Source organism: Capra hircus, chromosome 10 (assembly GCF_001704415.2).
Source record: "Capra hircus breed San Clemente chromosome 10, ASM170441v1, whole genome shotgun sequence".
Taxonomy (NCBI): Eukaryota; Metazoa; Chordata; class Mammalia; order Artiodactyla; family Bovidae; genus Capra; species Capra hircus.
The window spans coordinates 56,389,283-56,416,444 of NC_030817.1; the positions used below are offsets into that span (position 1 = coordinate 56,389,283).

The following is a 27,162-nucleotide window of genomic DNA, read 5'->3' on the forward strand; positions in this document are numbered from 1 at the left end:
AGCAATTCCTTTTCTAGAAATTGATCCTCCAGAAATAGATCCAGGTACATAAGCATCTTGTAATAGTCTTGTAACTGTAAAGAATTTGTAATGTCTGTCTGTCAATAGAGCTTTGCCTCCAATTGCAGAACACCTTTCAGCCATTTAAAAAGAATGAAGTTATTTGGAATATGCTAGAAAACAAAAAGCAAGATATAAAGCATTTTTCCATTCAGTATTTTAATATGCCAGACTTTGTGCTAGATACCAAGAATACAATAGTTAAAGCAGGTTAGATCTGTTTATTAAATATTTGAAAATGAATGTTTAACGCACAAACATAAATTAATTGTGGAAAGATAAAATTAAATTTTTAGTGGAAATTTCCTGGTGGTCCAGTGCTTAGAGCTCTGTGCTCTCACTCCCAAGAACGTGAGTTCCATACCTGGCTGGGGAACTAAAATCCCACAAACCACATGGAATGGCAAAAAAAAAAATGTTAGCTATGACTATTTCAAGAGTTAAGAATATGGGGGACTTTTTGGCTTTATACGTAATTAGGGGATTTCCCTGGAGGTTCAGTGGTTAAGACTTTACCTTCCAATGCAGGAGGCACAAGTTTGATCCCTGATCAAACTTAAGATCTCACGTGTCTTGGTATGCAGCCAATTTTTTTTTACTACATAATTAAATACTTATATTTTTAAAGAATGAGTAGATATTATTTACAGAATCAACCAAAACATAATCTAAGCACTTCTGTGATTTTTTTTGTTGTTGTCCTTATTAGAAAGTATATATGGGGACTTTCCTGTCAGTCCAGTGGATTAAGACTCCACACTTCCAAAGCAGGGACGTGAGTTTGATCTCTAGTCAGGGAATTAAGATCCCCATGCCTTATGGCATGGCCAAAAAGATTTTTTTAAAATCAAATAAATAAAATTGAAAAAAAAAAGGTATCAAAAAAAGAAGAAAGTATATGATATTTTATGTATCATAAAATATATGATACAAAGCCTTTCATACTCTGATCGCAACTACTGTCCTGCCTCCCACCATTCCCTATCCTCTCTTCCCAGGCATTCTCAAACACGTCCCTGAAACCTCTGCTTACTATGTACCAGGGACTCTCAAACCTCCACATCTTTTTTCTTGTTTTTAGCTCCAACCAGAAAACATGGTATTCTTCCTTCAAGGTCCTGCTCAAGTGTCACTCTTTGTGAAGTGTTTTCTGATTAGACTCAGAAAAACAAGTGACTTTTTCCACTGTGATTTCTTAACATACATGTATATATATTTTAAATCCAGGAATAATGTACATACAGAAAAATGCACAGATCTTAGAAGTGTACAATTGGATGAGTCTTGAAAATGTGTCTGCCTGTCTAACCACCACCCCAGTGAAACTGTAGTGTTTGCTGTTCCCCAAGTGGTCCCCCCCTTCCTTCCCAGAGGCAGTGGCTTCCACAGAAGCAATGGCTGTTTCCAACCTCTGTCACCATATATTAGTTTTACTTTTGAACTTCATATAAATGGAATAACACAAAGTGTACTCTTTTGTATCTGACTTCTTTCCTCAAGGTAATTTCTTGGGATTCATGTTTTGGGGTATATCAGTAAGTTGTAACTTTTTGCTGAATGGTATTCCATCTTAGGGATATACAGTTTGTTTAGTCCTTTTGTTGATAAGACACGTAGCATCTTTCCACACAACTCTTTAATATATTATGGTTAATGGTTTCTGTCTGTCTCCTCAAATTAAGATTGTGATGTCAATTATCATTGAATACTGGTACTGTATCTAAGGAGAAGGCAATGGCACCCTACTCCGGGACTTCTGCCTGGAAAGTCCCATGCACGGAGGAGCCTGGTAGGCTGCAGTCCATGGGGTAGCTGAGGGTCAGACACAACTGAGCGACTTCACTTTAACTTTTCACTTTCATGCATTGGAGAAGGAAATGGCAACCCACTCCAGTGTTCTTGCCTGGAGAATCTGTATCTAAACCATGGTTGAATCACCATCACTTAATCTGTGTTAAAGCAGACAGTGGTTCCTCATTAAATCTTTGCTACTGAATAAGGAAATATGAGAAAGATAGTCAGCTGGAAGTTACTTTGAATGATAGAAGAGAGATAAAGGAAAATACTGTTTCCTTTTAACACTTTTGACAAACCTGTAGGTTTCTCCACACCAAGCAATTCTCTAGTTCTTGGTGGACACCAGCTGTGTTCTACAATTTATTAACAACTCAATTCTGACATTAGCTGACGATATTGCAGATGCCAAAGGCTGCGAGCTCAGTCCCACAAGCCTGCCCCTGCTTTAGACATCAGTTGCAAGTCCTAGGTTGTCACCTGTGTCTCTGACTGTAAATTGCAAGTTTCCATGACTCCTCAGGTCTGATATTTTGCTAGAACAGCTCACAAAACTCAGGTAAACATTTACTTATATTTGCCAGTTTGTCATAAAGAATATTACAAGGGATACAGATGAACAGCCAGATAAAGAGGTCCGTAGGTCAAGGTATGGAGAAAGGACGCAGAGCTTCCATGTCCTCTGTGGGTGCACCCCTATCCTAGCACCGCCCTTGGCAGCACTCTGAACTTCATTGTTTAGAGTTTTTATGGTCCCACTATGCAGGTAAGATTGATTAAACCATCCCCATTGGTGACTGAGCTCAGTTCCCAGCCACTCTCCCCTTCTGAGGTGTTAGGGTTGGGGCTGAAAGTTCCAGCCCTCCAGTCACATGGTTGTTTCCTCTGGCGACCAGCCCCCATCCTCCAAGCTTCATCACCTCATTTTTTTTTCAAATTATTATTTAATTTTGACTGCACTGGGTCTTCATTTCTACACTTGAGCTTTCTCTGGTTGCAGCAAGCAGAGGCTTCTCTCTAATTGTGGGGCTCAAGTTTCTCATTGCAGGGGCTTCTTTTGTTGCAAGCACAGTCTTTAGGTCCGTGGGCTTCAGTGTTCATGGTGCACAGACTCAGTAGTTGTAGCACATGGGTTTAATTGCCCCACAGCATGTGGACTGTTTCCAGATCAGGGATCGGACCCATGTCCCCTGCCTTAACAGGCAGATTCTTAACCACTGGACCACAAGGCAAGTCCTTCATCACCTCTTTAGCATCAGCTGAGGTATGGCTTAAAGGGGCTTCTTATAAATAACATTTAGCATCTCTGTGCCAGGAACTGAAGACAAAGACCACGTACTTATTTCTTATTGTATCACATAAGATTAATCCAGATTTTATCCAGTGGCTCAGAGGGAGTGATGAGCTCCTGACCACGTTTGTTCTACATGAAAAAGACGTAGCATATTCAGGAAAACTTTTCAAATGGATATGTGTCGCATGGGTGGGAAGCAGTGAAAGTAAGATGCATGGGACCTGTCGTTGGATGTCTAGGTAGCTTGGGACACTAGTTTCAGCAGATGAACTAACTGGTTATGTTACCTGCCTCACCAGAAGAGTCTTTGCTTGTTTCAGAGAAGCTGGCCAACTCTGTCACCGTTGCTATAGAGGTCTTAGTTTGCCCTTGAACTCGTAGGCCCTGTGTCTGTTGTCTTCATTGCAGGTAATTATAAGTTAATATTTGAAATGAGTGAGCTCAGGCAGAAAGAATGACTTTGACTTACAGTGTGGAGAGGTCACAGTGGCCATGTGAGTAGAGATCACACTCTCTCCTGGGCTCCCGCCAGCAGGACGAGTCCCAGAGATGTGCTCCAGGCCTGGACAGGCATCTCCTTCTCGATGCACCAGGGGGATAAGCTCTGAGTGGAAATGCCAAGTTGGGGCAGGATGTTACTTGGCTCTATGGGGGTTTTCTTCTTCTTTTTTATGGCTTTATTGAGGTATAATCTATGTAAGATAAATTACACCTAGTCAAAGTATAAAATTTGAGCAGCCTTGACATATGTAGAGAAACCATCACCACCATCAAGATAGCATACATTTCCATCATCGCAACAATTTTTCATATCCCTTGTAATCCCTTCATCTCCCACGTCATCCCCAATCAACCACTGATCTGGGGTTTCTGTGACTATAGTTTGCATTTTTTAGAATTGTATACAAATGGAATTTATATATGTGTGTGTTTATGTGTTTATATGTGTGTGTATTTATTCCTTATCTCCAGTTCAGCTTTAGGAAAGGAGAAAGTTCAGTGAATATGTCCTTGGGAATCTTGGCTCACTGGACTAGAGGTGAGGGGAACATCCCCAGAGTTACGCTGACTCCTTTGTCTGCTAGCAGTAGTGGTCAAACTTCAAACTTTTTCTGAGAAGATGCTGGAGTTTAACACTCCAAAGCAGATTGGAGGCAGGGGTTGCGGTTGACTTTCCAGAAATTGTTGTCACAAAGGCCTTTAGTGTCTTTATCGTGTGGGGTTTTACGAGGCTGTGGCATGACTGTGATAAGCATGGTAAATTCTGTTACATGAAGGCGTTTCCATGTCACTAGAGCTGTGGAGGGTGGACCTTGCACTGTCATTGAAGATCCTCCACTTGGGGAGTTTTGTGGCCATGACTCAGCCCAGAGCACCAGCCCTTATTCCGTTTTCCTTATAAGATTGGGGCAGGGCTTTCTCTTTCCCTGGGTTGTTGGATAAGGGCGTGACGGTGCGCTGACACAGTCAAGAGTGTACCGGCGGGAGGCATTACTGAGTCCCTGCTTGACTGCAGTCTCGATGCTATGCTGCCCTGCGATAATTTTTTTATGGTGAATAATTCTGTACCACAAAGCACTCTGACCCTTGTTTCTGTCCAGTCATTCTATAGTGAAAGGGCACGGGTAGGGTGTGGGGACTCTCCTCCGTGGCGTTGTCCCGGCCTCACACCTTCCCCTATACCTTGCGACTGTTGAATCTGAGCCAGAGGATTGTGTCCAGTGTGGACGTGCATGGTAACGCCACAGTGACTCCACTGCCCAGGTGGCACTTCTGCTGCCTGGCAGGCGGCCCTGGAGGTATTGCTTTCTCTTGTAAGTGGGTCTCAAGCTTTTCCCCACGCCTTGAAGGAAGGTGACTCCTTCTCACGTGAGGGATAGGGCACAGCTAACAAGTCAAGAGACATGGGTTTCAGGCCTTCGCCCTCTTCAGGATGGCAGGTTCTGGAAGAGAGGAGACACCTTGTCCCATGAGGGAATGTTAGGACTCCAAGGAAATGGGGAGAGAGGTCCTGCACCTGGCCAGTGTCCTTCAGCGAGGTCCCTGAAAGTTAACCAGGGCCCTTCCTCAAAGGCGAGGGTGCCCTAGGCCATGTCACTGTTGAGCACCTGGACCCCAGGGTGTGGCTGAGAGGCTTGGCCAGGGCAAGGAGGGCTGGGGACCCCCAGAAGCGGAAGAGGTGCAAGGAGAAGGAGAGCCATGCCCAGTGTCTGCTGGCTTGCTTGCCTCAGCCCGATTTCCTGCCTGCCCTCTTTTCTTCTGTCCTCCCAGTCCACCTCCCTGGATTTCCCCATCCTGTGTCTCCTGTCCCCCATCTTCACCTTCCAGGGTTTTCTTCCAGGTTTATTTTATGTGACAGTCATCTAGGGCTAACCCTTCCAAAGCGTCTGTCAGAGGCGGCTAGGGTTCCATATCTGCACAGTGGCTGAACTGGCCAGTGGCCGGATGTGGCTCTGAGTGCTTGGAACGTGGCTATTGAAACTGAGAAGCTCCATTTATTTTAATAAATTTAAATTTTAAAGCTGATAATTGATTCAGTTACTTGGAAAATTTTATGTTGAAGCAACTTGAGTATGTGTATATGCTTTTTTTTTGAGTTTTTAAAAATGTGGACCGTTTTTGAAATTTTTGTTGAATTTTGTTTCCATATTGCTTCTGTTTCATGTTTTTGGTATTTTGGCCACGAGGCATGTGGGATCTTAGCTCCTAGACCAGGGATTGAACCCACACTCCCTGCATTGAAAGGCAAAATCTCAACCACTGAACCGCCAGGGAAGTCCCTAAACACACTTTTTTCAACTGTAAACTCTTATGAAATCTAAATATAGATCAGAAATTTTCAGTGACAATTTAGCATTTGAATGGAGATGAGCTGTAAGTATAAAAGACACACCAAATTTAAAAGATGTTAGGGAAAAATGAATGAAAATCACTCACATCAAAATACATGTTGAAATGATAGTATTTTGAAACCACTGGTTTACATAAAATATATTATGAAAGTGTCACTGGTTTTTGTGGGAGGTTTTTTTTTTTTGCGTGGCTACTAGAACTTTAAATTTTCACATATCACACTATCGTATTTCTGTTGGACTCTGGGCCCTGAATTGTCCATTTAGCTGAATTTAGATGAGGAGGTAATGGGCAAGCTGAAGGAGGCCTAAATCTCCTCACCATCCATGGGTCTCATCAACACACCTCTTTGAGCATCAGCCCGGATGCACCTTTCGTTCAGGGAATGGAGAGAAAGGCAATGGAGAGAAGAGAGATAATTTCTGTTGCTCATTTCTCGCTCCAGGAAGTGCTTCCTCCAACCTCCCCCATCCCTGCCTCCATCCCAGTGGGATGGGAGCAAGCCTAAGGAATGGGTCTTATGCAGGAGCTCTGTGCCTTGCTCCCCTCTGGCCTCATCCCTGTACATGGCTGTGACACCAGGAAGGTGTCAAGGGGGAGGAACCAAAGAATTCTTGTGTTCCAACTGAAGAGACCATCAGGGAGAGGTTAGTAGTGTTTCTGTTCCAAAGCTGGACTCACTGCTCTATCTCCTACTGGAGCAGAGTTATCCTTGAACAGTTTTCCTGTCTTGGTCCTAGGGCAACTGAAGTGAAAATCTAAAGCTTTTTTAATAACTCAAACAGGGATGGTGCCCACTTATAACTTTTATAGAACTGCTTCCTTTAGCAAACCAGAATGTGAAATCTGGATTTAGACAAAAGATTATATGGAGGGGGACAGAAAAAAGAGTCCAAAATAAGGTAACAGTCAGGCAACCAAGAGATGCTACCAACCTGCTAGGTACAATACCTACTAAAGTAAAAAGAGACATGAGACCCATTCCCTGTATTCAGGTCACTTTGGTTAGGAATCACTCCTTTTTTTTTTTTTTTCAGTACTTTAAAAAATTTATCTGTTTGGCTGTGCCGGGTCTTAGTTGTTGGCACACAGGATCTTTCATCTTCATTATGGCATGTGGGGTCTTTAGTGGTGGCATGTGAACTCTTAGTAATGTGGGATCTAGTTCCCTGACCAGGGATCGAACCCAGGCCCCTGCATCGGAGTATGGAATCTTAGCCACTGGACCACCAGGGAAGTTCCATGGCTCCTCCTTTTATATTCATCTGTTCAAATATGACTTATTTTTTAAGACTCAGCTCAGATACCGCCTTCTCCCTGAGCAGTCAGTCCCTGACTACTCTAGGCATACAAGACCCTCTTAAGTGTGCCTGTGTGACCAGGGCTGCACACATCAGAGGCCTGCGTCCTTGGTAAAATGCTTTAGGGCATCCGTATGTCTTCCTCTGGAGCTGGGGTCTATGACCTGGCTGCAAATGACACCATTATTCATTTTAACTTGTTCCCTACCACCATAGACAGGGAACTGCAAACTACTATTGCTTTGCCAATAGTAATAGTTTTAGCCTCACAAAAACTAGTCTGATCTGAAAAAAAACTTTATTTACAATTTCTCATATTTGTATGTCTTCATCACAGTCATTCTTACAATAAAGTCATTCTTACAGAAGTCCTTAATGGACCATCATCATGGTGGCCAGTGGTCCACAGGGACAGAAGGTGGTGCCCATCCCTGGGGTTTCCAAGGGCCAGTAGGAGGCCTTCAGGGAGCTGAGTGAAGGGGAGGAGACTTTAAGGTGGAATCGACAATGGGATCAATAGTCAATGCAGCAAAACCCTAGAATGTCTGTTAAGGAAACAGGTACAGGTTTTTACTGTCGTCATCATTTGACACTAACGAAACAGACCAGAGGGACTGAAGATCTCCCACTACGGAGAGGCCCCAGCCGGGGCCTGGCTTTTTCACCTCCACCTGCCGTGTGCCCAGCACAGCACCGGGCCCTCCCAGGGTGAGTGGGAGGCAGAGTATCATCAGCACGGCCGCACCACTCTCCTGTAGAGGCAGCTGGCGTCAGGGAGGGAGGGAGAACCTGAGGGAAGGTTTCCCCATTGCAGGGCTGGGTCCTCAGGAGTCCCACGTGGATTAGCAAGGAGAGCGACAGTGTTGATTCTTGGCACCCTCTCCCTGGCTTTGTTTTATCTGAGCCAAGAGGTCCCAGAGCCCGGGCTGTGCTGAGCAGGGAGAAGCAGGAGACGTGTGGCTGTTTCCACCACCCCCGTCTCCGTTTTTATCAACAGTCATTGTGCTAGGTACAGTGACTTCTCTGTTCTCTCACAGAATGTGTCCAAAAAAAGCTGTAGAAAGCTCTTTGAAATACAGCCCCACAGCTCTGGGGTGGTTTATGTCGGCTTCTGATTGGCGGTTATGGGCTGAGGCCAAGAAAGCATCACTAATTCCCACTGCTCGGTCCCGAGGGTCGTCCCTACTGTCATTCGATCAGCATCAGGCCGGCATGCTAATGGCAAGGCCGGATGCCATGCCAGTCTCCAGGGTAGTCAGGCATATGCAGACAGCAAATGTCTGAGTCCCCATCGAGTCCTCCGTAACTCTGCCTAGCATCGCTACTCCAAGTTCTGACAGTAGACGAGAGAGATTTCCAGAGGGAGAGGGAGAGGGGAAAAGACATGCTAAAGAAACCTGTCACCTAGGCAGGGAGCTGCAAACTCCTGTTGCTTTGCTAACAGTAATGCTTTTAACCTCACTTCCAAAACCTCACTTGAGACGCACTAAACAGAATACCCCATGCTGTCACAATGAGAGTGAGAACCAAAGGTTCTCTGAACTGCAAGGTTCCAGCCAGGAGAGGTTGGTGGGGGTCTCCTTCTCAGTCATGGAACAGACTGATATCCACAGAGCTCTTAGGTCGACAGGAAGAGAATGAAGGAGTTAAGTTGTCTCAGAAACTGTGTCACTTGGCAGGGAAGACCATGAAGGATCTTTGTTAACATTCCATTATTTCTGGTCCGTGAATACCATGATGCCAGCCCCTGCACAAGTAACTTCCCGTTTTCATAGTCTGAAAATATATTGTAATTCAGCCATGACTTGACATCCTTCAAGTCAGAGAAGTAGGTAGGTCCCAATTCAAGGTTGACAGGAGGCTCACCACAAAGGCAGCAGAAATGAAATTTGGGCAAAAGAGACAAAGATCTTCGACCATTTTGCTTCTGTCCATTTCCTCTGTATACAAAAGCAGCTGAGGTCATCTCAGAATTCGCGTCTCCTCTAGGAGAGAGAGGCAATAACACATTTTCAAGGAACAGCCTAATTATTTATAAAATCTGTAGAGTACAAAACCGCCTGACAGGAGGTTGTGTTGGGCTTAATATTCTGTCCTCCTCACACTTCACAGCTTGACATGCAACTTCTGATTCCAATATGATTTCTTTTCTTCTTTTTGAAATATTAATTTTTTAATTTATTTGGCTGTGTCAGGTCCTAGTTGTAGCATGTGGGATCTTCATTGCATCATGCAGGATCTTTCCTTGTGTGGCAAGAAGACTCAGTAGTTGCAGCATGAAGGCTTCGCTGGCCTGAGTCATGTGGGATCCTAGTTCCCTGAGCAGGGCTCAAACCCATGTCTCCTGCATTTCAAGGAGGACCCTAACCACTGAACCACCAAGAAAAGCCCTCCAATCTGATTTCAAAGTGAGACTTTTCCAGATCTAATGTGTCTTCTCTCTCGCTAAGGTCTGTTTAGTTAGTGCATCTGATCTGAAGGACAAGACTTGGAAAGTGGCTTACTATACTGCAAATAATATTTCTTGTTTTCTTTTTGTCTCTGACACCTTGATCCTTCCTGTTCCCTGGCTCCCCCCCCCCCCCACCCTCAATTATAAGGTCATACTAAAGGTTTTGTCATAGCAGAAGGAAATTGAACAAGCCCTTCTCCGAGGAAAGAAATGGAGCCTCAAAAACAAAGCTTCAGCAGAGATCACACGTTCTCATCTGTAGGCGTGGACAAGAAGCAGATTCCCAGACCCTTGAAGCCACACTCGCGCGAACCCCTGGATGAAAGCGTTTTCCAGCCAGTAGCAGCCCCAGCAGGCAGTACAGTTTGTGCCCGCAGAATCCAGACCACTGGAAGGCCATGCACATGAAGCAGACAGCTTAGAGTTCCTGCCTCCTTGGCGAGTTCTTCCCATCCACACTCCCGCTGGGGGTGGTGGCATGACAGAAGGATGGTAGGGTCCCCCCAAGGGTCTAAGGTGTTTGTGGGTTGATCTCCAGAAAACCCTCAGGTATGTCAAGTGTCCAGGGAGCCACAGCAGTTGGCGTCCAAAGCCAAGTCCTCCCTTGGATGTGCCTGGGCGTGCCAGGGCCTCAGGCATGGGCCTCAGTCTCCTGCTTGAGGGCTGGTTTGTAGATGACTCCTTTGTTCTCACCTTTTTTGCTACTGGAGCAACAAGAACATACGAATTTTGTTAGTCAAAGAGGAAAGAGAGGAAAGAATGAATCAGCTATGGAATGAGGCAAGTCAAACTCTTCTCTTGGAAACCTTTTTCAAGTTCCATTGGTCTTGGGAGGAAATGCCCCCCAATAGCCACTAACCAAAATGGAAACTGTTCATTTTTCAACTGTTCTCTTTCAACACCTGATGATACTAGACCTGCATTTTGATGAAGGTCTCATTACCATGCTGCTTCAGATCTCTGATTCCAGTAGGGTTTCTGACAACCTTTTATGTTTTTTCATACCAGGAAAAATAAGTTAGGTTATTTTAGGCAAAAAGAACATGAGCAAAGGGCATCAATGTGAATGAGAAATCAAAATTTTCCTCAATTTTCTTTTTGGGTTTAGAGAAGAAAAACTGGATGAAAAGATCTTAGAAAGCAGCAGCCTTGGTGCTTGTGTTTAGGCACATGGGGCCGCCCCTCCAAAATCAAGAGGCTTGTCCAAGGTCTTAGCAGTGGGAGCCAGGCTGGCAGACACACCTCCAGCCCTGAGCACCATGATCTGCCAGCATCAGCCTCTCACGCCAAGGCCTCAATCGGTGGTGTTTTGGAGGTGGCACTCCAAGGATAAGCTGGTATAGGTGGCACAGCTCCTCATTATGCACCCTGCCTTCCCAGACAGATCAATTCTCATGGACACAGAGCCACCCACTCCCATTTCAAACCCAAACCAGCTCACCTCTTTCTCCTTCTGAAAAGCCAAATGGATACCACGAGGACAATACAGATGCCAAGACCACAGGCCAGGGCCACAGAGAGGACGATGCCTGGGAAGGGGTAATGCACACACGTTACAACCCCTCCTTCCCTTCATCTCGTCCCCATGTGTGCCGTCAGGTGACAGCTGCAGGGTCATCCACAGAAAGGTGTCACTTCCCCACCTCTGTTCTCAAGTTCTGGTCTCTGGCTGAGCAGGACTGGCTGGAGTACTCACAGGGGCCATTTGCAAATTGTAGTGACTATCCAGCAGGGGTTCTCAAACTTGTACCAGCATCATCTGAAGAACTTGTTTCAAATGTATACTCTTTTTCAGCCCAAGCTTCAGAGTCTGATTCAGTCTGGAATTTGGCCCAGGAATCTGCATTTTTACCAAACACCTGTAGCTTATGCTGATGTATTGATAAGTGGTCCATGAACCACACTTTGAGAAACCCTGGGCTACATAATACAAAGTTACTCTATTTTGCCTTGCTGGATTCAAGGCCCATTGAGATGCCTCTTCATCAGCTTTGACCTCAAGTTCTATTGCACAGTCCTAAGCAGTCCCAAACAGCCAGGGCCCATTGCCAAGGTCAACTGGCTGGTCACCCAACCTTCATATATTGGCTTTGGCCTAGTTTTTAGGCACTGCTTTCCCACCCTGGCCAACAGAAGGTCTTGGATAGGCTCTTTGAATGTACACATGCTATAAAGTGATTAGGTCTTTCATTAGAGGAGCATTTGATTGGCAGCTCATCTTTGAATCAGAGAGTGACTTGAGGGTAAGACACACAGTGAGGAGGGGCCTAGCAGTCAGAGTGACAGCACAGAGAAGCAGAGAGGATGAGCTGGAAGTCTCAGAGGCCCAGATCACACCGAGAATCACAGCGATCACCCAGCTGCAACATGCACGGCCGGCCGGCCACATACCCGGACTCAGTCCTGTGCAGGGAAGGTCTGGCACTTTGGAGGGGAGAGGAGAATATTGGAAGTTAACCGAGGCAAACCATGGCAGAGTTGACCAGTGTGTTGATTGACGTACTCCCTTTGGTTGGTTGGAGGTTCGGGGCTAATGCAGCCCTTCTGGGGATGCTCCCTCTTGGCTCAGGTGAAGGGAATTGCCCACCCAGGGAACTCACACCATGAACCCTCCCCCCATGCTCCTTTATCATTGCAGTCTCTGTACTCAGGTAAGACTTCAGCTTTTCATCCAATGTGGCCAACTTGAAAGATAAGCAAGGGTAAGAATCAGAGTCTATCTGGGTAGGCTCTTATCTGCTTCCCTGGCACCCACCTCTCGTCCTCAGCAAATAACTTTCTAGGTGCTGGCTGGCTCGGGCTGGCAGAGCTTGGTTAGAACCTGTTACCAGACTTCCACATCCATCCCCATCCAGTGTTATTGTGGTTTTGTTTTGTTTTCACTTTGGTTCCACTGGACAAACTGGAGAAACCCATCCACCATACCAGCCTCCCTTCTCTGGTATGTGGAACCAGAGGACTGTGTCCTCTTCCATGAGTTATTGTTGGGGATGAATGGGGTGAGTTAGAGGTCTTCAGTGGGGCTGAAATTGTGCCCAGCGATCTAAGGAAAACGCTTATAGTCAGCCTGCTAAGGACCTCCCCAGGGAGGGCCATGGGTGAATCCGTTCTCGCGGGTAATACAGAGGAGCCCAGTCACGAAGCCCCCAGGTTACCCCAGCTGCTTGCAGGCTCTCAGAACTACTCCTCCTCCCAGTCATACCCTCCATCTACAGAAAGTCTGCTTACACAGACCTGCTTATCCACTGGTTTTCTGATCTCAGTAGAAACTTCTAGCTTACATGTGTGCTTGGTGTGGGGGTGGGTATTCCAGTTCACACTGGAGGCTGGAGTTGTGCAGACAGTAGCCACCCAGCTAGACACTCCGGAGAGCCTGTGCCCACAGGGCCTCCTGAGGTGGCAGAGACCCGACCAAGTATGAGATGCCAGCAGAGGGCCAGGGACCGCCTCCCCCTGGGGCACCTGACACCCGAGGAACCAGACCTAAGACTGGAGAGAGAGGTCTTGCTCACCCCTTCTCCTGCCATCTGGCCCCTTCAAGTCTGGCTGAGTCTCCTGGAGCTATCAGCCCCATCTTTCCCTACTATCTTCTTCCACAATCTCATACTGAGTCTGTAACCTCATTGGTCCAAGCCTGGGCTCTAGGAGCCCTTGGTCTGGCTTCCTGGGTGGCCCCAGGCTGTTGTAAGGATGACTGGAGCAGATATGGTTAGGAGCCATCCACAAAGAACAGGGTGGCCTGTTCTCTTGGCTCTTGCCAGCCACCACTGGCAGCCCACAGCGTCTTGGGTGGCAAAGAACATGGCTCCCCTGGCCTGATCCCTGCCCTGAACACAAGGACCAGTCTGTGGCTTGGGGAGACCCTCAGGACATGAGTCTCCCCCTGGGGAGGGCGTCAAGTGTTTATACAGCATATGCTCTGTTCTCTACATGGCCTGTGGCTTCTGCACACTATAATTTGGTGTTTTGTTTTGTTTAAGGTACCTAAAGGTACCTCTGTTCTCCACATGGCCTGTGGCCTCTGCACACTATAATTTGGTGTTTTGTTTTGTTTAAGGTACCTAAAGGTAACCTAAGGTACCTAAGGTAACCTAAAGGATTTTGAATCCTACTAAAACCTAAGAGTTTGGATAGCTGGTCATCATGAAACTCTATGAAATGCTGAGGTTGCATTGAAACATCCTGGTGATCTTGCATCAGAGAGTTGGTCAGTGGGCTGTTTCATCATGGGTGATTAGATTCTGTTGCCCCCATTTTGGTTTTGGTTGTATGATGAACTCTGATCACTGATCCTATTGGGAGAATGGGATATTCTAGTTAATAAGATTACTGGAGCCATCATTGAGCCTAAATATGGATTACCAATTTTTAAATAACTGTTATATAATATAGGCTAACACCAAAACACTACCAGGCATGATGTGACCTTCCTTGATTTTGGAGCACCTACAGAACCTTGGAGGTGTTTAGAGCATCAGTTGGAGAATATTCAGAAGTTTAGGTGTACCAGATAATAGAAATATCTAGGAGTGCTGCTCAGAAGAGAGTCCACTGTAAAAAGCTCTGTCTTCAGTTGTGGTACAGGCATCTCAAATTCTTAACATTATTGAGATCTGGTTACCTCATTTTTGCATAGTATCCAGCCCTGGGCCACAAGCCCTGCCTGATATTTTATCGGGGATATTTGACCTTCACTGTCTTCTCCTCTTGGAGAAAGAAATGGCAACCCACTCCAGTATTTGTGCCTAGAGAATCCTGTGGACAGAGGAGCCTGGGGGCTGCTGTCCATAGGGTTGCACAGAGTCGGACACGACTGAAGCGACTTAGCATGCATAGCACGCATGCAAAGGTAACCAAGGCCTCCGGGATCTTAAAAACAACCACCATCGAAAAGAACCCCAACTGGTCGTGGTTTTTTGTTTTTTTTTTTTTTCCAATCCTTTCTGATGAAATGCACTTTTGTTCTTTGTTCCTAAAGCTCCAGATGCTTGCGGTACCAAACTAGTTCTTGCCATGTAAGATGGTTACTAGTAAGCCTGATCACTTGGTTAAGCTGTCCAAACTGGATGTTTCTAAAATTGTCACTTTCACAGTCACCTCGAAGATCCTGAGAGCCAGGCAGGTCCCCAGACAGCTGAGAGCCCATCTCCAGGGCTGGAGGAGGTGCCCCCAGGCCATGGTCTTAGGGAGCAGAGCAAAGCCTCCAGAAGCAAGACTCCAGGCGTGAGGCTTTTCTCAAGAGCATGTGACCCAGCTGGGTGGTTGTTCTGGAAGGACAGTCTGATTTTCCTGCGTCACTGAGCAGTGTCCTTAGCTGTTTTAGGCCCTATAAATAATAGCTTAATTTAATCCAGGGCTCAAAGGTGTGTTCCTTGCTTCTGGATGACGACTGGTTAGGGCCTAAGTTGCCTCTCCTCGGAAACAGTGAAACAAGACCAAGCAGGTGGAAGATGAGGAAATCCCCAGATTCTGGGATAGAGGCTTCACAGCCAAGTGTTTGATGCAGCAAAAACAAAGCAGTTTGAGCAAGTGAAGCATGTAAGCCACTTGGGAAGAGAAGTGGTGGCGAGGGCAGCACCTGGCAGGAATTCGGCCTGCCAGGAAGCCCAGGACAGGACAGTGATGTTGGATGCTCTTCCCTGCAGGTAAGACAGCACCAAGCCTCAGGGAGCCGGGCTCCTCTGTGGAACTGGATGCAGCATAAGGCTTAGGTCCCAGTAGAGGCAGAAGTCAGAGCATCTGATAACTGCAGGGCAAGCATGCATGCATGCCAAGTCGCTTCAGTCGTGTCTGATTCTTTGCAACCCTGTAGACTGTAGCTCGCCACAAGGGGAAGTCACAGAAGGCGCCAGGAGAACTGATGGGAGACTGGAAAACTAGCACCCAGTGAGAGAAGCCGAACCTGCAGTAATGCCCAAGAATGGGCATCAAAGATGGTGCAGGGAGGGGCAGAGACTCATTTGCAGATTGATTAAACAAAGAAATGGTTTCTGAATGGCGGATGAGACAGGGAGTTCCCACAGAAGAGCGGACAGGAAGAACAAGACACGCTGGTTGATGGCAATGGCCCACGAGAGCCACAGGATGAGAATGCAGTAAAGGGGCTCCTGAGCTGGGAGAAGGGTTGCACACGGTACAGACATGGGAGAGCCGCCTGCTCTCCAGACAGGGCTCTGGTATGAGTCAGGGCAAGCAGAGGTGGGACAGTACTACACACAGAAGGAATCACACAGATATGGAAGAACCCCAGTGCCACATGCCTCACTGGGGAAGGTTCAGACCCCCGAGATCGACATGCCGCTCACCACAGGGTACAACTACCTGTTCTGGCTGGCTCAGGAGCTGCGTCTTCCACTGGTATCTTGCTGGACCGAGAGAGGCTGGTTAACTGCATGTGAGGTCTTCTGGAGCCTCAAGTGCACACTCAGAAAAGGCCAGCAGGAGGAACAAACACCTCCTGTATACAGCTCAAAGATCCTGGAACAAGTCTAGTAATTTCTAGGTGTATTTGCAATTCTGCTTATTCAAACAGAATTTTGAATAAAAAGGAATACAGTCCTTTTCAGAGTATTAAAGTATGGGCTGTTGTGGTAGGTGACATGTTCTGTAGTGATTACATATGTACACATTACATATGTCTTTAGCAGGCTCCAGTCTTATGAAAGAGGCAGGGAGCATTTGGGTTTAGCAGGGATTTGAGAGTTAAATATATAAAATCCAGTTTCAGCTGGTAAATCCTTATTATCATGCTTAATATAAGTCATAGACTCAAGCAACTGAAATGCTGGTCCTCTCTTTGGAGGATGTTCTGTTAAGAAAAGTAAAAGAAGATGCCCTCTATAACCACAGAGCATAACATCTTAAAAGCATATATTTTACTGGAGTGTTTTCTTAACACAATGGAACCTATTAAATAACTTCTACAAATAAGTCTGCCCAAAGGATACCACCAGATTACACGAGGGAACTGGCTTTCTATGACCCACGTTAGGGTCTGAGGGCTTTGCCTTCCAGATTGCAGGAACGCTGGCCCAGAAGAGAGGGCCATATTGCTCTGAGGGGCCTAAACCCTGGCACAATGGGCATGGGTTACAATGCAGCACCAGGCGCTTCGTGCTCTCTGCCCCCTGTGGTGGGTCAGGCTGTCTGGGCCGCAGGATTGACTAATACTGGGACCTCTCATCCCCGTCAGGTCAGAGGAGGACAGAAGGCCAGACAGCGTCTGTCAGCAACTCCCTCCCAGGCCTCTGACACTTGACAGCTACCTTCTGATCTTTACGTGTTCCTCAACAAGCAGATTGATTTCAATGCTGTTGGCAAATTGACAGCAAAGCAAATTAAGACTTCCTAAAACTAAAACTTGACAGCCAGTCAGGCTTCTGTTCAGATGGTTCTGCGGAGAAGACACTGGCAGGGGAGGAGAAGGGAGCTGAGTCGGCTCCATCCTTTCAAACTTGCAATGAGCACCAGGCACAAAAAGCGTGTAAGACGCCCATCGTCCCTGCTCTAGGGGCTTGTGGTCTATGGATAATGTAGATTTTTTTTTTTTGTACATGATAATAGATAATTACTCTGTGTTATGCCAAGAACTGTAACAGAGTTATAGAGAGCTATAACTGTGTTCTGGCCACACAGAAGCAGGAAACTGTAGGTCATCCTCAGGGGAATGGGGAAGGGTGGCAGGATATGATTAGAGTTGGGTCCTGACAGAGTTTTCCAGGTGGGAGAGGTGCAGGGCATCCCAGACTGAGGGACCCATGTGTGAAAAAGTCTGTAGCGTGCACACGTGAAGCACCTGCCGTGTTGCAGAAGACCCCACAGGGCAGTATGGGGGAGGCAAGGGAGACAGCCTGGAAGGCTCAGCTGATGCTGGACCATGAATGGTGGTCCCAGGTTTCTGCCTGACGCCTGTTCCTCCTGTCTGGGCCAGAGGCTTGTTGGAAGTGAAGAGAACATCCCTGGCGAGGTGTTCTCTTCTCCACCATGGAAGAGAAACATGGGGCCGATGTGGGGCGTACTCAGCAACACATGGCGTGATGAACTGCGTGAGGTGTGACTAGGACTCCATTTCTCAGCACATTCGATGCTTATTCCTGACTGTTCAGACCCTGTATGTGTGGAGGGGGATTCGTAGGTGGGAATTCTTCTGGTCTTTCATTTGGTTACTGGGAAGAATTGATAGTTTTTCATCTAATAGAGTTTATTTATAAATAGGAACCTTTAGAGACACAAGGTCGATAACCACAAAGCATACATTCTGGTCTCAAAAAATTAGATAATTAGCCATCTTAGCTTTCTAAGATTTTTTTTCACTCTCTCTCTTTAAAACAGTTTATGAAATTACCCAGGTCCCTGAGGATCAAGCAGATTCTAACCATGCTCCTCTACAGCTTGGCTGAGCATGAAAGCCCTACCCCCTCGACCGCCCGGCTGTCTTGTCTAAGGTTCGCCTCAGCTGGACTGTGAGGTATGGGACATGCACTAGCTCAGCTCAAACCCACTAAAGACATGATTATAGAAACTTTTTGGCTCCCTCTTGTCCTTCGAGTTTCCCTTGCCCTGACACGTTGAGAACAGAGCCTGATAACATCAGTATTTGGGTTTAATCGGTCTGGCTTTACTACCCTGTGGGCCCAGTGTTGATGTCCTCAGCTGGGAAGTTTCTCAGAACCAAGACTTGGACCCCTGGGCTGTATAAATCTGCCTCGGCCATCTTCCTTCCTCACACTGGGCATCTGACTCCTGTGAGATCTGGATGCTCTCAGGATAGGTTTTCTCCAAAACCCTACCTTGAGGACATGAGTCTTGTCGCCCGGCCTCAGCTCAAGACTTCATTTGTGCCACCTGGAAGAGGCACTTTTTTTTAAGAGCTGAAAAACAATGCCCTGGCACGACTTTCCCTTCTCTCCAAAAAAGTGAGCATTTTAACCAAAGACAGGAAGAAACAACAAACATGAGAGGAAAAAAATACAGCGAGAAGGCACGGAGCAGAATGAGGAGGGGATTCAGGCTGCTGCCTCAGAGGCATCTGGACCCCTGCTGGAGAGATTTGTTTGCTTCCTTGAAGGTGAATCGTTCTATCTTATCTCCATCTCTTAGCCTTGGACCTACCCAATTATACTCAAAGTTTAAAGGAAGATGGGAAACAGGGTTAGAATAGAATGAAGACCAGGGCATGTGATATAAAACCCTAGAATTCTGTGATCTGAGTGGGGAAAAGTCTTGGGCCTGGGAAAGTCATTGTACAAATGCCTGGGGCAGTGGTTCTCAATGGGGCAACTTTGCCCCTCCTCCCCAGAGACACTTGACAATGTCGAGAGACATTTTGGCGGTCACAGGTGGACATGCTGCTGGTATCTGATGGGTAGAGGTCAAGGATGCTGCCCAACATCCTACAGTGCATAGGAGAGCCGCCACAACAAGATTATCCAGCTCCGAAAGTCAATATTGACATACGAAGACTAAGAAACCCTACCCTAGGGCTGTCAGAGACTCTCTACCTCTTAAGGACAGAAACCAAGTTCTGTGTTCCTTTTCCAGCATGGTTAAGGAAAAAGCAGGGTCCAGTTAAGTGATTCAGTCCCAGTTGTTCCAGTTTGGTTAAACCCTAGATTCCCCCCTCTCAAAGTCCATGTACTTTGTTTCTTAAAGGATTTTCTTAACATTACTTTTCTCCTGGCAGAAAACTCCAGAGTTTTCATTGTCCAACTGCATAATTCCTGTTAACTTTCAGAGAAGACCCTGAATTAAACCAGCCCCTAATTATAGACATGTCCCAGTGAAAGAGCGTGCAGACAATTTGAGTCCAAATTACTCAAGGTTCCTGCTGACAAACAAGCTCACCCCATCAACCCAAAGGGCATGTTACAGTCTTTGACCTGCTCCACATTGGTGTGAGGAGGCTCTTGTGAAGGGCAGGTGCCCCTGGGAGGATGAGGTTTGGTTCTTCATTCTTTGGGGCTGACTCAGCCTTGCTTCTTGGGGAAACAGCCCCATTAGCTGCCCGAGTCTTTGGGACTTGAGAGGGAGGGGAGAATTCTAACCAAGTTTCTATAATCAGCCTCCAAATGAACAGGTTTGCCTTGGACAGCCATGGATTCTCACTCCAAGGAGCGAGCCCAGCCCCGCTTCTGGGAGCAATAGCTCCAGGTGAGCTATGCAGGACAGGTGGTGCAAAGCTGCATTTGGGCTGTGATCTCCAGTGTCCTAAGCTGGAGCCCGTCTGCTTCAAGGCCCCTCAAGCTCCCCCAGCCTGCCTGGGAAGGTCTACTGAAGCGCTCTGCCACCAGCCTGATCGCACTTCCCGCTCTACAGGCGCCAGCTTAGACCTGAGCCGGTCTAAGAAGATGGCTAATTATCCCCATGTTCATTGTACACGTGGGGGTTACTTTTGGATGTCAAGTTTCTGCACGGTTTCTTCTGATCCTCTGTAACTGCCCTCACACACTGTCCCTGCAACGTAAAGTCAGGATGGGCAGTTGTTAGTATCCACTTAAAACATGTTAGCACGGAAAGGATGTTAGCTCACCTAGTCCAGCCTGTCACTTTATAGCTGAGGGAACCAAAGCCAAAGAAGGGACATTATTTTCCCACATCATACAGCCAGGAGGAAACAAGGTGTGACCTTGAACCTGAGTCTCCCAACTGGAGGTGGGGGTGGGGAGGATGTTCCTGTCACCCTATCCTCTGAGACTTACAGCGACTTACTGCAAAAGAACAGAACTGACTGTTATCCTTGAATCACAAGCAAAATTCTGCCTGACCTATGTTGGCAGAGTCCCTTATCTCTAGAAAGAGTTTTATTTTATTTAAGAATTGAAGTATTTCCGTGTAACCCTTGACTACTACCCACTTCATTTAAAAGAATAGGAAAAGAGAATGTTGTAAAGTGGAACTTCCATGGAGCGACCCCTCTCCTGACCACTCAAGAGTCTACAGTGAGAAAGTGAACTTGGAGATTTGAAGAGCGTGGGCCTCTTTCCCCCTTCCCGGGGCCTCCAGCCATCTTCATGCAGATACAGAGCAAGTCAAGATGTTAAATGTCCATCTGGGGAGTTACGGTTACAGATTTAGAGGGAAGAACTGAGCTTCTGCAGCTCAGGAAGAAACCAAACTATTATGTCCCATTCAGTATAGATTCTTGGTGCCTGTACAAGCTTCAGGGAGATGAGCCAAAAGGCGGTCCTGAAGATGCTTTCTTGTCTAACGGGCCCTGCGACATTAGACCATGAGCTGCTTGTGCTCAGAACTGGGTTATGGCCATTTTCTAAAAGAAACTCTGGACCTTGGTGGTGCTAGTGCCATGAATCACCTGGCAGGGCTAAAGATGGGCCTTGATGCCAGAACGCCTGTAAGAAGTTCAGTGTTTGATCTCATGCAAAGGGTCCTACTTGGGTATCTCTCTCTCCTCCGTCTGTGGGAGACACCTGGACTTAATGAGGATTCTGGCCCATGTGCCTGGAGTCCCTGGCTTGTGCTTCTCTTCAAAGGCTCAAGGAAGTCAAGGTCAGTGACGGGAGACCTCAGTAAACCCACACTCAGTAGCTCCTCACACACCTGGCTCCCATGGCAGCCAGAGTGCTCTTAACCCACCTCCTAAGGGCATGAGTGACAATGCCCAACGGCAGGGCACCTGACTTCATACGGAACAGACATCGTGGCACCACACTGCCCACACACCACATCTCCTTACCTTGTTGGAAGGAGACATACACCAGCCTCTCGTCAAACTTCTGGACCTGCCGAAAGTTGTTGACCATCTCTCTGGGGGACGGGTCATCCATGTGCGTGCAGTACAGGTCTGTCTCCAACTTCATCAGCTGTAGGGAAAGAGCAGAAACACCTGAAGGCAGAGTGATGCCCCCTTGCCTGACCTCAAGGGAAAGGACAGCCAGATCTCACCTCTGAGGCCTGGCGGGAGACCCCTGAGAAGGTGGTGGGAGAGCTGAAAGCTGCCCCCGCCCTGCAGGTGTCTGAATAATGGCCCGTGTGTCTTCCCACTTCCCAGGGCCACCGGGAGGGTGTGTACTGTCAGCTCCTGATTGCATGTGAAATCTGCCCTGCAGGGAGCGAAACCTGGGGTGTCAAAAGGCTCCCCCGCCTCCCAAAGAGGCTGCATTCCTCTCCTGAGCCTCATGGAGAGCCCAGTCTAATTAGAGGGGCCTGGGGCTGAGTCTGATGGTCCCATCAAAAGGAACAGAAAAAGGCAGGCAAGAACCTCACAGGTCATCTGACTACTAGTTGCATGGTATTTTCATGCACACACATAGATTACATAACTGTTTCCAAGGCAGTTTCTGGGTTAAAACATTACTGCCTCCTCAGTCATTTCCTCTCTTGACTCATCATGACTTTATTCCTGTCTGCCTATTTGCTGTCATTTATTGAGGTTCCTCAGGTAGTCCATAGTAAAAAGGGAGGAGCAGCAATGAGAGCTGTGCTGGGCTCATGAAGGCGGTGGGGCTGTGAGCCAGCAGGCAGAGCCGCCTCCTGGGCAACGATGCTTCCTCCTGACGAATTTGGGCTGTGGAGCAGAGACACGAGCAGTGACTTGGAACTCAGCTCCACCTTGGGCCTTTGCCGTGTCACTCACCAGCTGGTGACCCCAAGGTCGCCTTGATTCTCTAACCCTCACTTTCATCACCTAAGAAATGAGAGGGTTAGAGATGATTGCTATGGATTCCATTCCCGTTTTGCACTAGCCTAAGCTTCTTGAGGGTTTCCCAGGTGGCCAGTGGTAAAGAACCTGCCTACCAATGAAGGAGACATAAGCGACGTGGGCTTGATCCCTGTGTCGGGGGATCCCCTAGAGGAGGAAATGGCAACCCACTCCAGTATTCTTGTCTGGCGAATCCCGTGGACAGAGGAGCCTGGTTGGGCTACAGTCCATGAGGTCACAAAGAGTCAGATGTGACTCACCAGGCACACACTCGCATGAGCTTCTTGAAGGCAGAGACCCTCACTTCCTTATCGCTGCACTCCCCACCCTCTGGGTTTGTTAAACCATCTAACCTGATCCTGTCTATTCCACCCCAGGTGAGGAGCCATGCGCTTTCCTGCCTGGGAGGTGAACACTCTCCACTGGGGGACAGGTTAGGGAACACAGCTTAACAACTCATATTTAAAGAACTGTGGAGATAAGAGTCATTCTCCCCACTTGACAGCTCTGCTTTTGAAGCTCAGCCTGTGATTTCCAAAGCACTTCCAGGCCCCCGTGGTATCTGGAGAGGTTTTGAATAGCTACCAATGAAACTCTGAGTGAGGCAGTCAGATCGTCGATTATGATACAGGCGGTGCAGGGTCCGAGGTACCCCGTAGTCTACGACAAGGAAGAGCACGCCAGTTACCTGCTCCTGGGAAATTTGCACAGGGTTCCGGAACACCGTCCAGAGCACAGTGGGGTAGCAGGGAGGGGTAGTCAGGGACCCCCTGTAGCGGTAGTACTCTTCAGGCCTCTCTGGCAGCAGCTCTTCTATGCTGAAACCCGGAATGAACACTTCTTGGTCTGGAGAGACATGTTGGGGTACAAGGTCACCTTCCTCCCCAAGGCAGAGGGTACAGCTGAGCCTATGACAGCCTAGGAATGTGAACTAGCCCCATTCTGAGCCACCTGTTTCCAGGACCTGGTCACAGACAGTACCTTTCCCCTGCCTGCATTCTTTTTCAGGTCACCCAAGAGCAAATACGCTGTTCTCCAGCAGAGGGTAAGTAATAAGGACCCCTCACCTTTGTACTTTACAGCTTTAAGGTGATCGAAGATCTTGTCATATGCTGGATTGGAGGAGCCCACCTGCAACAGAGATGGGGCAAGTTGAACAGAGACAGAATTCAGTAGGCTGAGCGTGGCCTGACAGTTGTGAATGGAAGAGCTCTGCTGGGGGTGTATGATCACCACTGCTGAGATCCTCCCTAAAGGATACACTTGACCAGGACAGCCATGATGCTTCACCAGGCCGTTAGGGTGTTGGTGTGATGGTCCTACCCTCTTACATCTCAGGACATCCTGCTTCCAGCTCAAGGCACTAAGGGTTGATTATCCCAGGGCAAGAGTTATAGCTTGTGCTCCTGATCGTCTGTGACCTTGAAGGCCACAAATCACATGTTCTCTAATCAGGACTTAAGGGAGCTTGAGTGAATGCCAGCCAAGTCAGGCAAGTAAGCACGTGGAGAAACGACATATGAGCTGTCTCACTGGGGGAAACAGTGCAAGCAAATCAGGAGGTAGTTCCATTTCCTGGGATTCAGAAAAGAACTTATTCCAGAGCCCAGATGAAAGATGGAGCTTGGATACTGGGAACTGTATCAGGGGTTCAGGCATCTGGATGGGGCAGCAGTGAATGAGTCCCCTACCCCCACAGGTCTGTGTAACCAGGCAATTCCATGTTTGTACAGTAGGGCTGGGGATTAGGACTGAGTTTTCCAGCATCACCTACGACATGCCCCTTTCTGCTGTCCAGCCACAGAAAGTGCTGCCTCTAGGCCAAGAGAGAAGGAACCCTATGGGAGAATACCCCCTGCTCTAGAGTCAAAACACAGCTGAAATGGGACAGGTGTGCGTGGAACCCAATGCTGAGTCTGACATCCTCCTGACTTTAAAGCTCACATAAAGTCCTTCTCAACATCTCTTACCTCTATGAGAACAGCTACGACCGCGAGGCCTTCTGGCTTGTCCTTGGCGACGCTGTCATTGGGGTACCGGTCCGAGTTGTAATAGACAATATGCAGCTGCAGTGGGAGAGATGAGACGAGCTGCTGTCCATCGGGGATAGCCACAAGTGGGAACCTTTCACTTTTACAGGAGACTGGGATCCAAAAGGAGGGACCTCCGCCTCCAGCTAGATTAGGCCTCAGACCCTCACCTCGTGGCCACTCCAGCTTTCTCTTTTCCCTCAGTTCTCTAGACTACACACTCCACCAGGTCAGTCTGTCCATCTTGTTCCTCATTGTATGCCAGGGTCTAACTTAGTGCCTGAAACATAACCAGGTGCACAGCAGATCCTGAAACAAATGGGCTTTTTTACCAGCTGCGAAAACACCTGGATACTTTGGAGCACTTCTCTCTTGTCATTTTTCCTACTTTTTCTGGAACCTGGGGCAAAATGGTCCCACGTGATTCGCCCAACCTCAGCCTGGCCACACTGTACTTGGAACTGAAGGCTGAGACAGTAAACCTCCAACTGTAAGTTCATTGCATCTGTAGCTAGAGCAGGACATGCGTTGACCTCTTAGGTGGAGACAGTCACAGCATGGCTTTTATAAAGGTTTTATCAGTCATATTTGAAGAGACCAAGCAACAGAAATGTTACTCTATGAATGTAGACTCCAAAATGCCACTTTAAACTCATTTTTTTTCCCAAAAGTAGCAATTACTTGTCATGATGAAAGTGAAGAAGAGAGATGTTTTTGAGAAATTTTGGGGTTAAAAAATCTAGGTAAACTGTGATGAGTGATGCTGATAATGGGGGAGATTATGCATGTTGCTGGGGGCAAAGAGTATATGGGAAATCTCTGTACTTCCTCTCCATTTTTCTAAATGCTTTAGAACCTAAAATGCTCTAAAAAAAGTTTAAAAAAAAAAAACAGTCTAGGAATCATCAAGACATTATTATGACAAGCTCTGAAAAGGTTTTCTGGTTTTTGTTTTTCTTTGATGTGGACCATTTTTTAAGTCTTGAATTTGCTCCAGTTTTGCTTCTGTTGTTTTATGTTCTGGTTTTCTGGTCACGAGGCATGTGAGATTTTAGCTTCCCATCCAGGATGGAACCAACACCTCCAGCATTGGAAAGCGAAATCTTAACCCCTGGACCGCCAGGGAAGTCTCTGACAATGTTTAACCTGATCTTTAATCCTCAAGGTGGCATCACCTGTCCTCAAAACACTGAGTTAGTAGATGATCTCTCTATATATGATCTCATGTATTTTTGTTGATTCTTTGCCTCTTGAGACCATAACACACTGAGATTTTATCTCTTTTCTTTTCTTCATTAATCTCTTTTTCCATCTTCAGTTCAGTTCAGTCACTCAGTCGTGTCCGACTCTTTGCGACCCCATGAACCGCAGCACACCAGGCCTCCCTGTCCATCACCAACTCCCGGGGTCCACCCAAACCCATGTCCATTGAGTCGATGATGCCATCCAACCATCTCATCCTCTGTCATCCCCTTCTCCTCCTGCCCTCAATCTTTCCCAGCATCAGAGTCCTTTCCAATGAGTCAGCTCTTCATATCAGGTGGCCAAAGTATTGGAGCTTCAGCTTCAACATCAGTCCTTCCAATGAACACCCAGGACTGATCTCCTTTAGGATGGACTGGTTGGGTCTTCTTGCAGTCCATGGGACTCTCAAGAGTCTTCTCCAACACCACAGTTCAAAAGAATCAATTCTTTGGCATTCACCTTTCTTCACAGTCCAATTCTCACATCTATACTTGATCACTGGAAAACTACAGCCTTGACTAGATGGACCTTTGCTGGCAAAGTAGTGTCTCTGCTTTTTAATATGCTGTCTAGGTTGGTCATAACTTTCCTTCCAAGGAGTAAGCATCTTTTCATTTCATGGCTGCAGTCACCATCTGCAGTGATTTTGGAGCCCAGAAAAATAAAGTCAGCCACTGTTTCCAGTTTCCCCATCTATTTCCCATAAGTGATGGGACCAGATGCCATGATCTTAGTTTTCTGGATGTTGAGCTTTAAGGCAACTTTTTCACTCTCCTCTTTCACTTTCATCAAGAGGCTCTTTAGTTCCTCTTCACTTTCTGCCATAGTGTGGTGTCATCTGCATATCTGAGGTTATTGGTATTTCTCCTGGCAGTCTTGATTCCAGCTTGTGCTTCCTCCAGCCCAGTGTTTCTCATGATGTACTCTGCATAGAAGTTAAATAAGCAGGGTGACAATATACAGCCTTGACATACTCCTTTTCCTATTTGGAACCAGTCTGTAGTTCATGTCCAGTTCTAACTGTTGCTTCCTGACCTGCATACAGATTTCTCAAGAGGCAGGTCAGATGGTCTGGTATTCCCATCTCTTTCAAAATTTTCCACAGTTTATTGTGACCCACACAGTCAAAGGCTTTGGCATAGTCAATAAAGCAGAAATAGATGTTTTTTTGGAACTCTTTTGCTTTTTTGATGATCCATCTTATATGATTATAAATAGAATTCAAGCATATTTTAATAAATACAGCTCAATGTTCCCCACTTTTCAAGTGGCCTTTTCTAATGGAAAAAAATAATCCCATTAGTTCTTCTTTTCACTGGTCCCCTATGAAGGATTTCTCATGGGCTCCTACTTCCTCATCTTTACCCCCAAAAGATGTTGCCTCTGCACTGCCCCATGCCATCCTGTCCTGGCACTGCTTTACGAAATGGTGCAGAGCTCTATGTGGCTACAACCCCAAAGGTCCCATATCCCTG

The 27,162-nt window shown here is 47.0% G+C and overlaps 1 protein-coding gene across 5 annotated transcripts in view; it reads right to left on the reverse strand.

Annotated features, from left to right (window-relative positions):
• CA12 (carbonic anhydrase 12) overlaps positions 7,579 to 27,162 on the reverse strand; it is a 65,053-nt gene continuing 45,469 nt past the window's right edge. The window contains exons 5-11 of one of the 5 annotated variants that reach the window (XM_005685675.3): positions 24,383 to 24,478; positions 23,480 to 23,543; positions 23,101 to 23,258; positions 21,447 to 21,573; positions 12,146 to 12,178; positions 11,196 to 11,283; positions 7,579 to 10,455 (exon numbers count right to left, since the gene is read on the reverse strand). In XM_005685675.3, the coding sequence (XP_005685732.2) occupies positions 10,386 to 10,455; positions 11,196 to 11,283; positions 12,146 to 12,178; positions 21,447 to 21,573; positions 23,101 to 23,258; positions 23,480 to 23,543; positions 24,383 to 24,478 (636 nt within the window). In that variant the 3' untranslated portion in view covers positions 7,579 to 10,385. Of the gene's footprint in view, positions 10,459 to 11,195; positions 11,284 to 12,145; positions 12,179 to 13,741; positions 20,207 to 21,446; positions 21,574 to 23,100; positions 23,259 to 23,479; positions 23,544 to 24,382; positions 24,479 to 27,162 lie in introns of those variants that run through there. The other 4 variants (XM_005685674.3, XM_005685677.3, XM_005685676.3 and 1 more) reach the window with 4 other exon arrangements.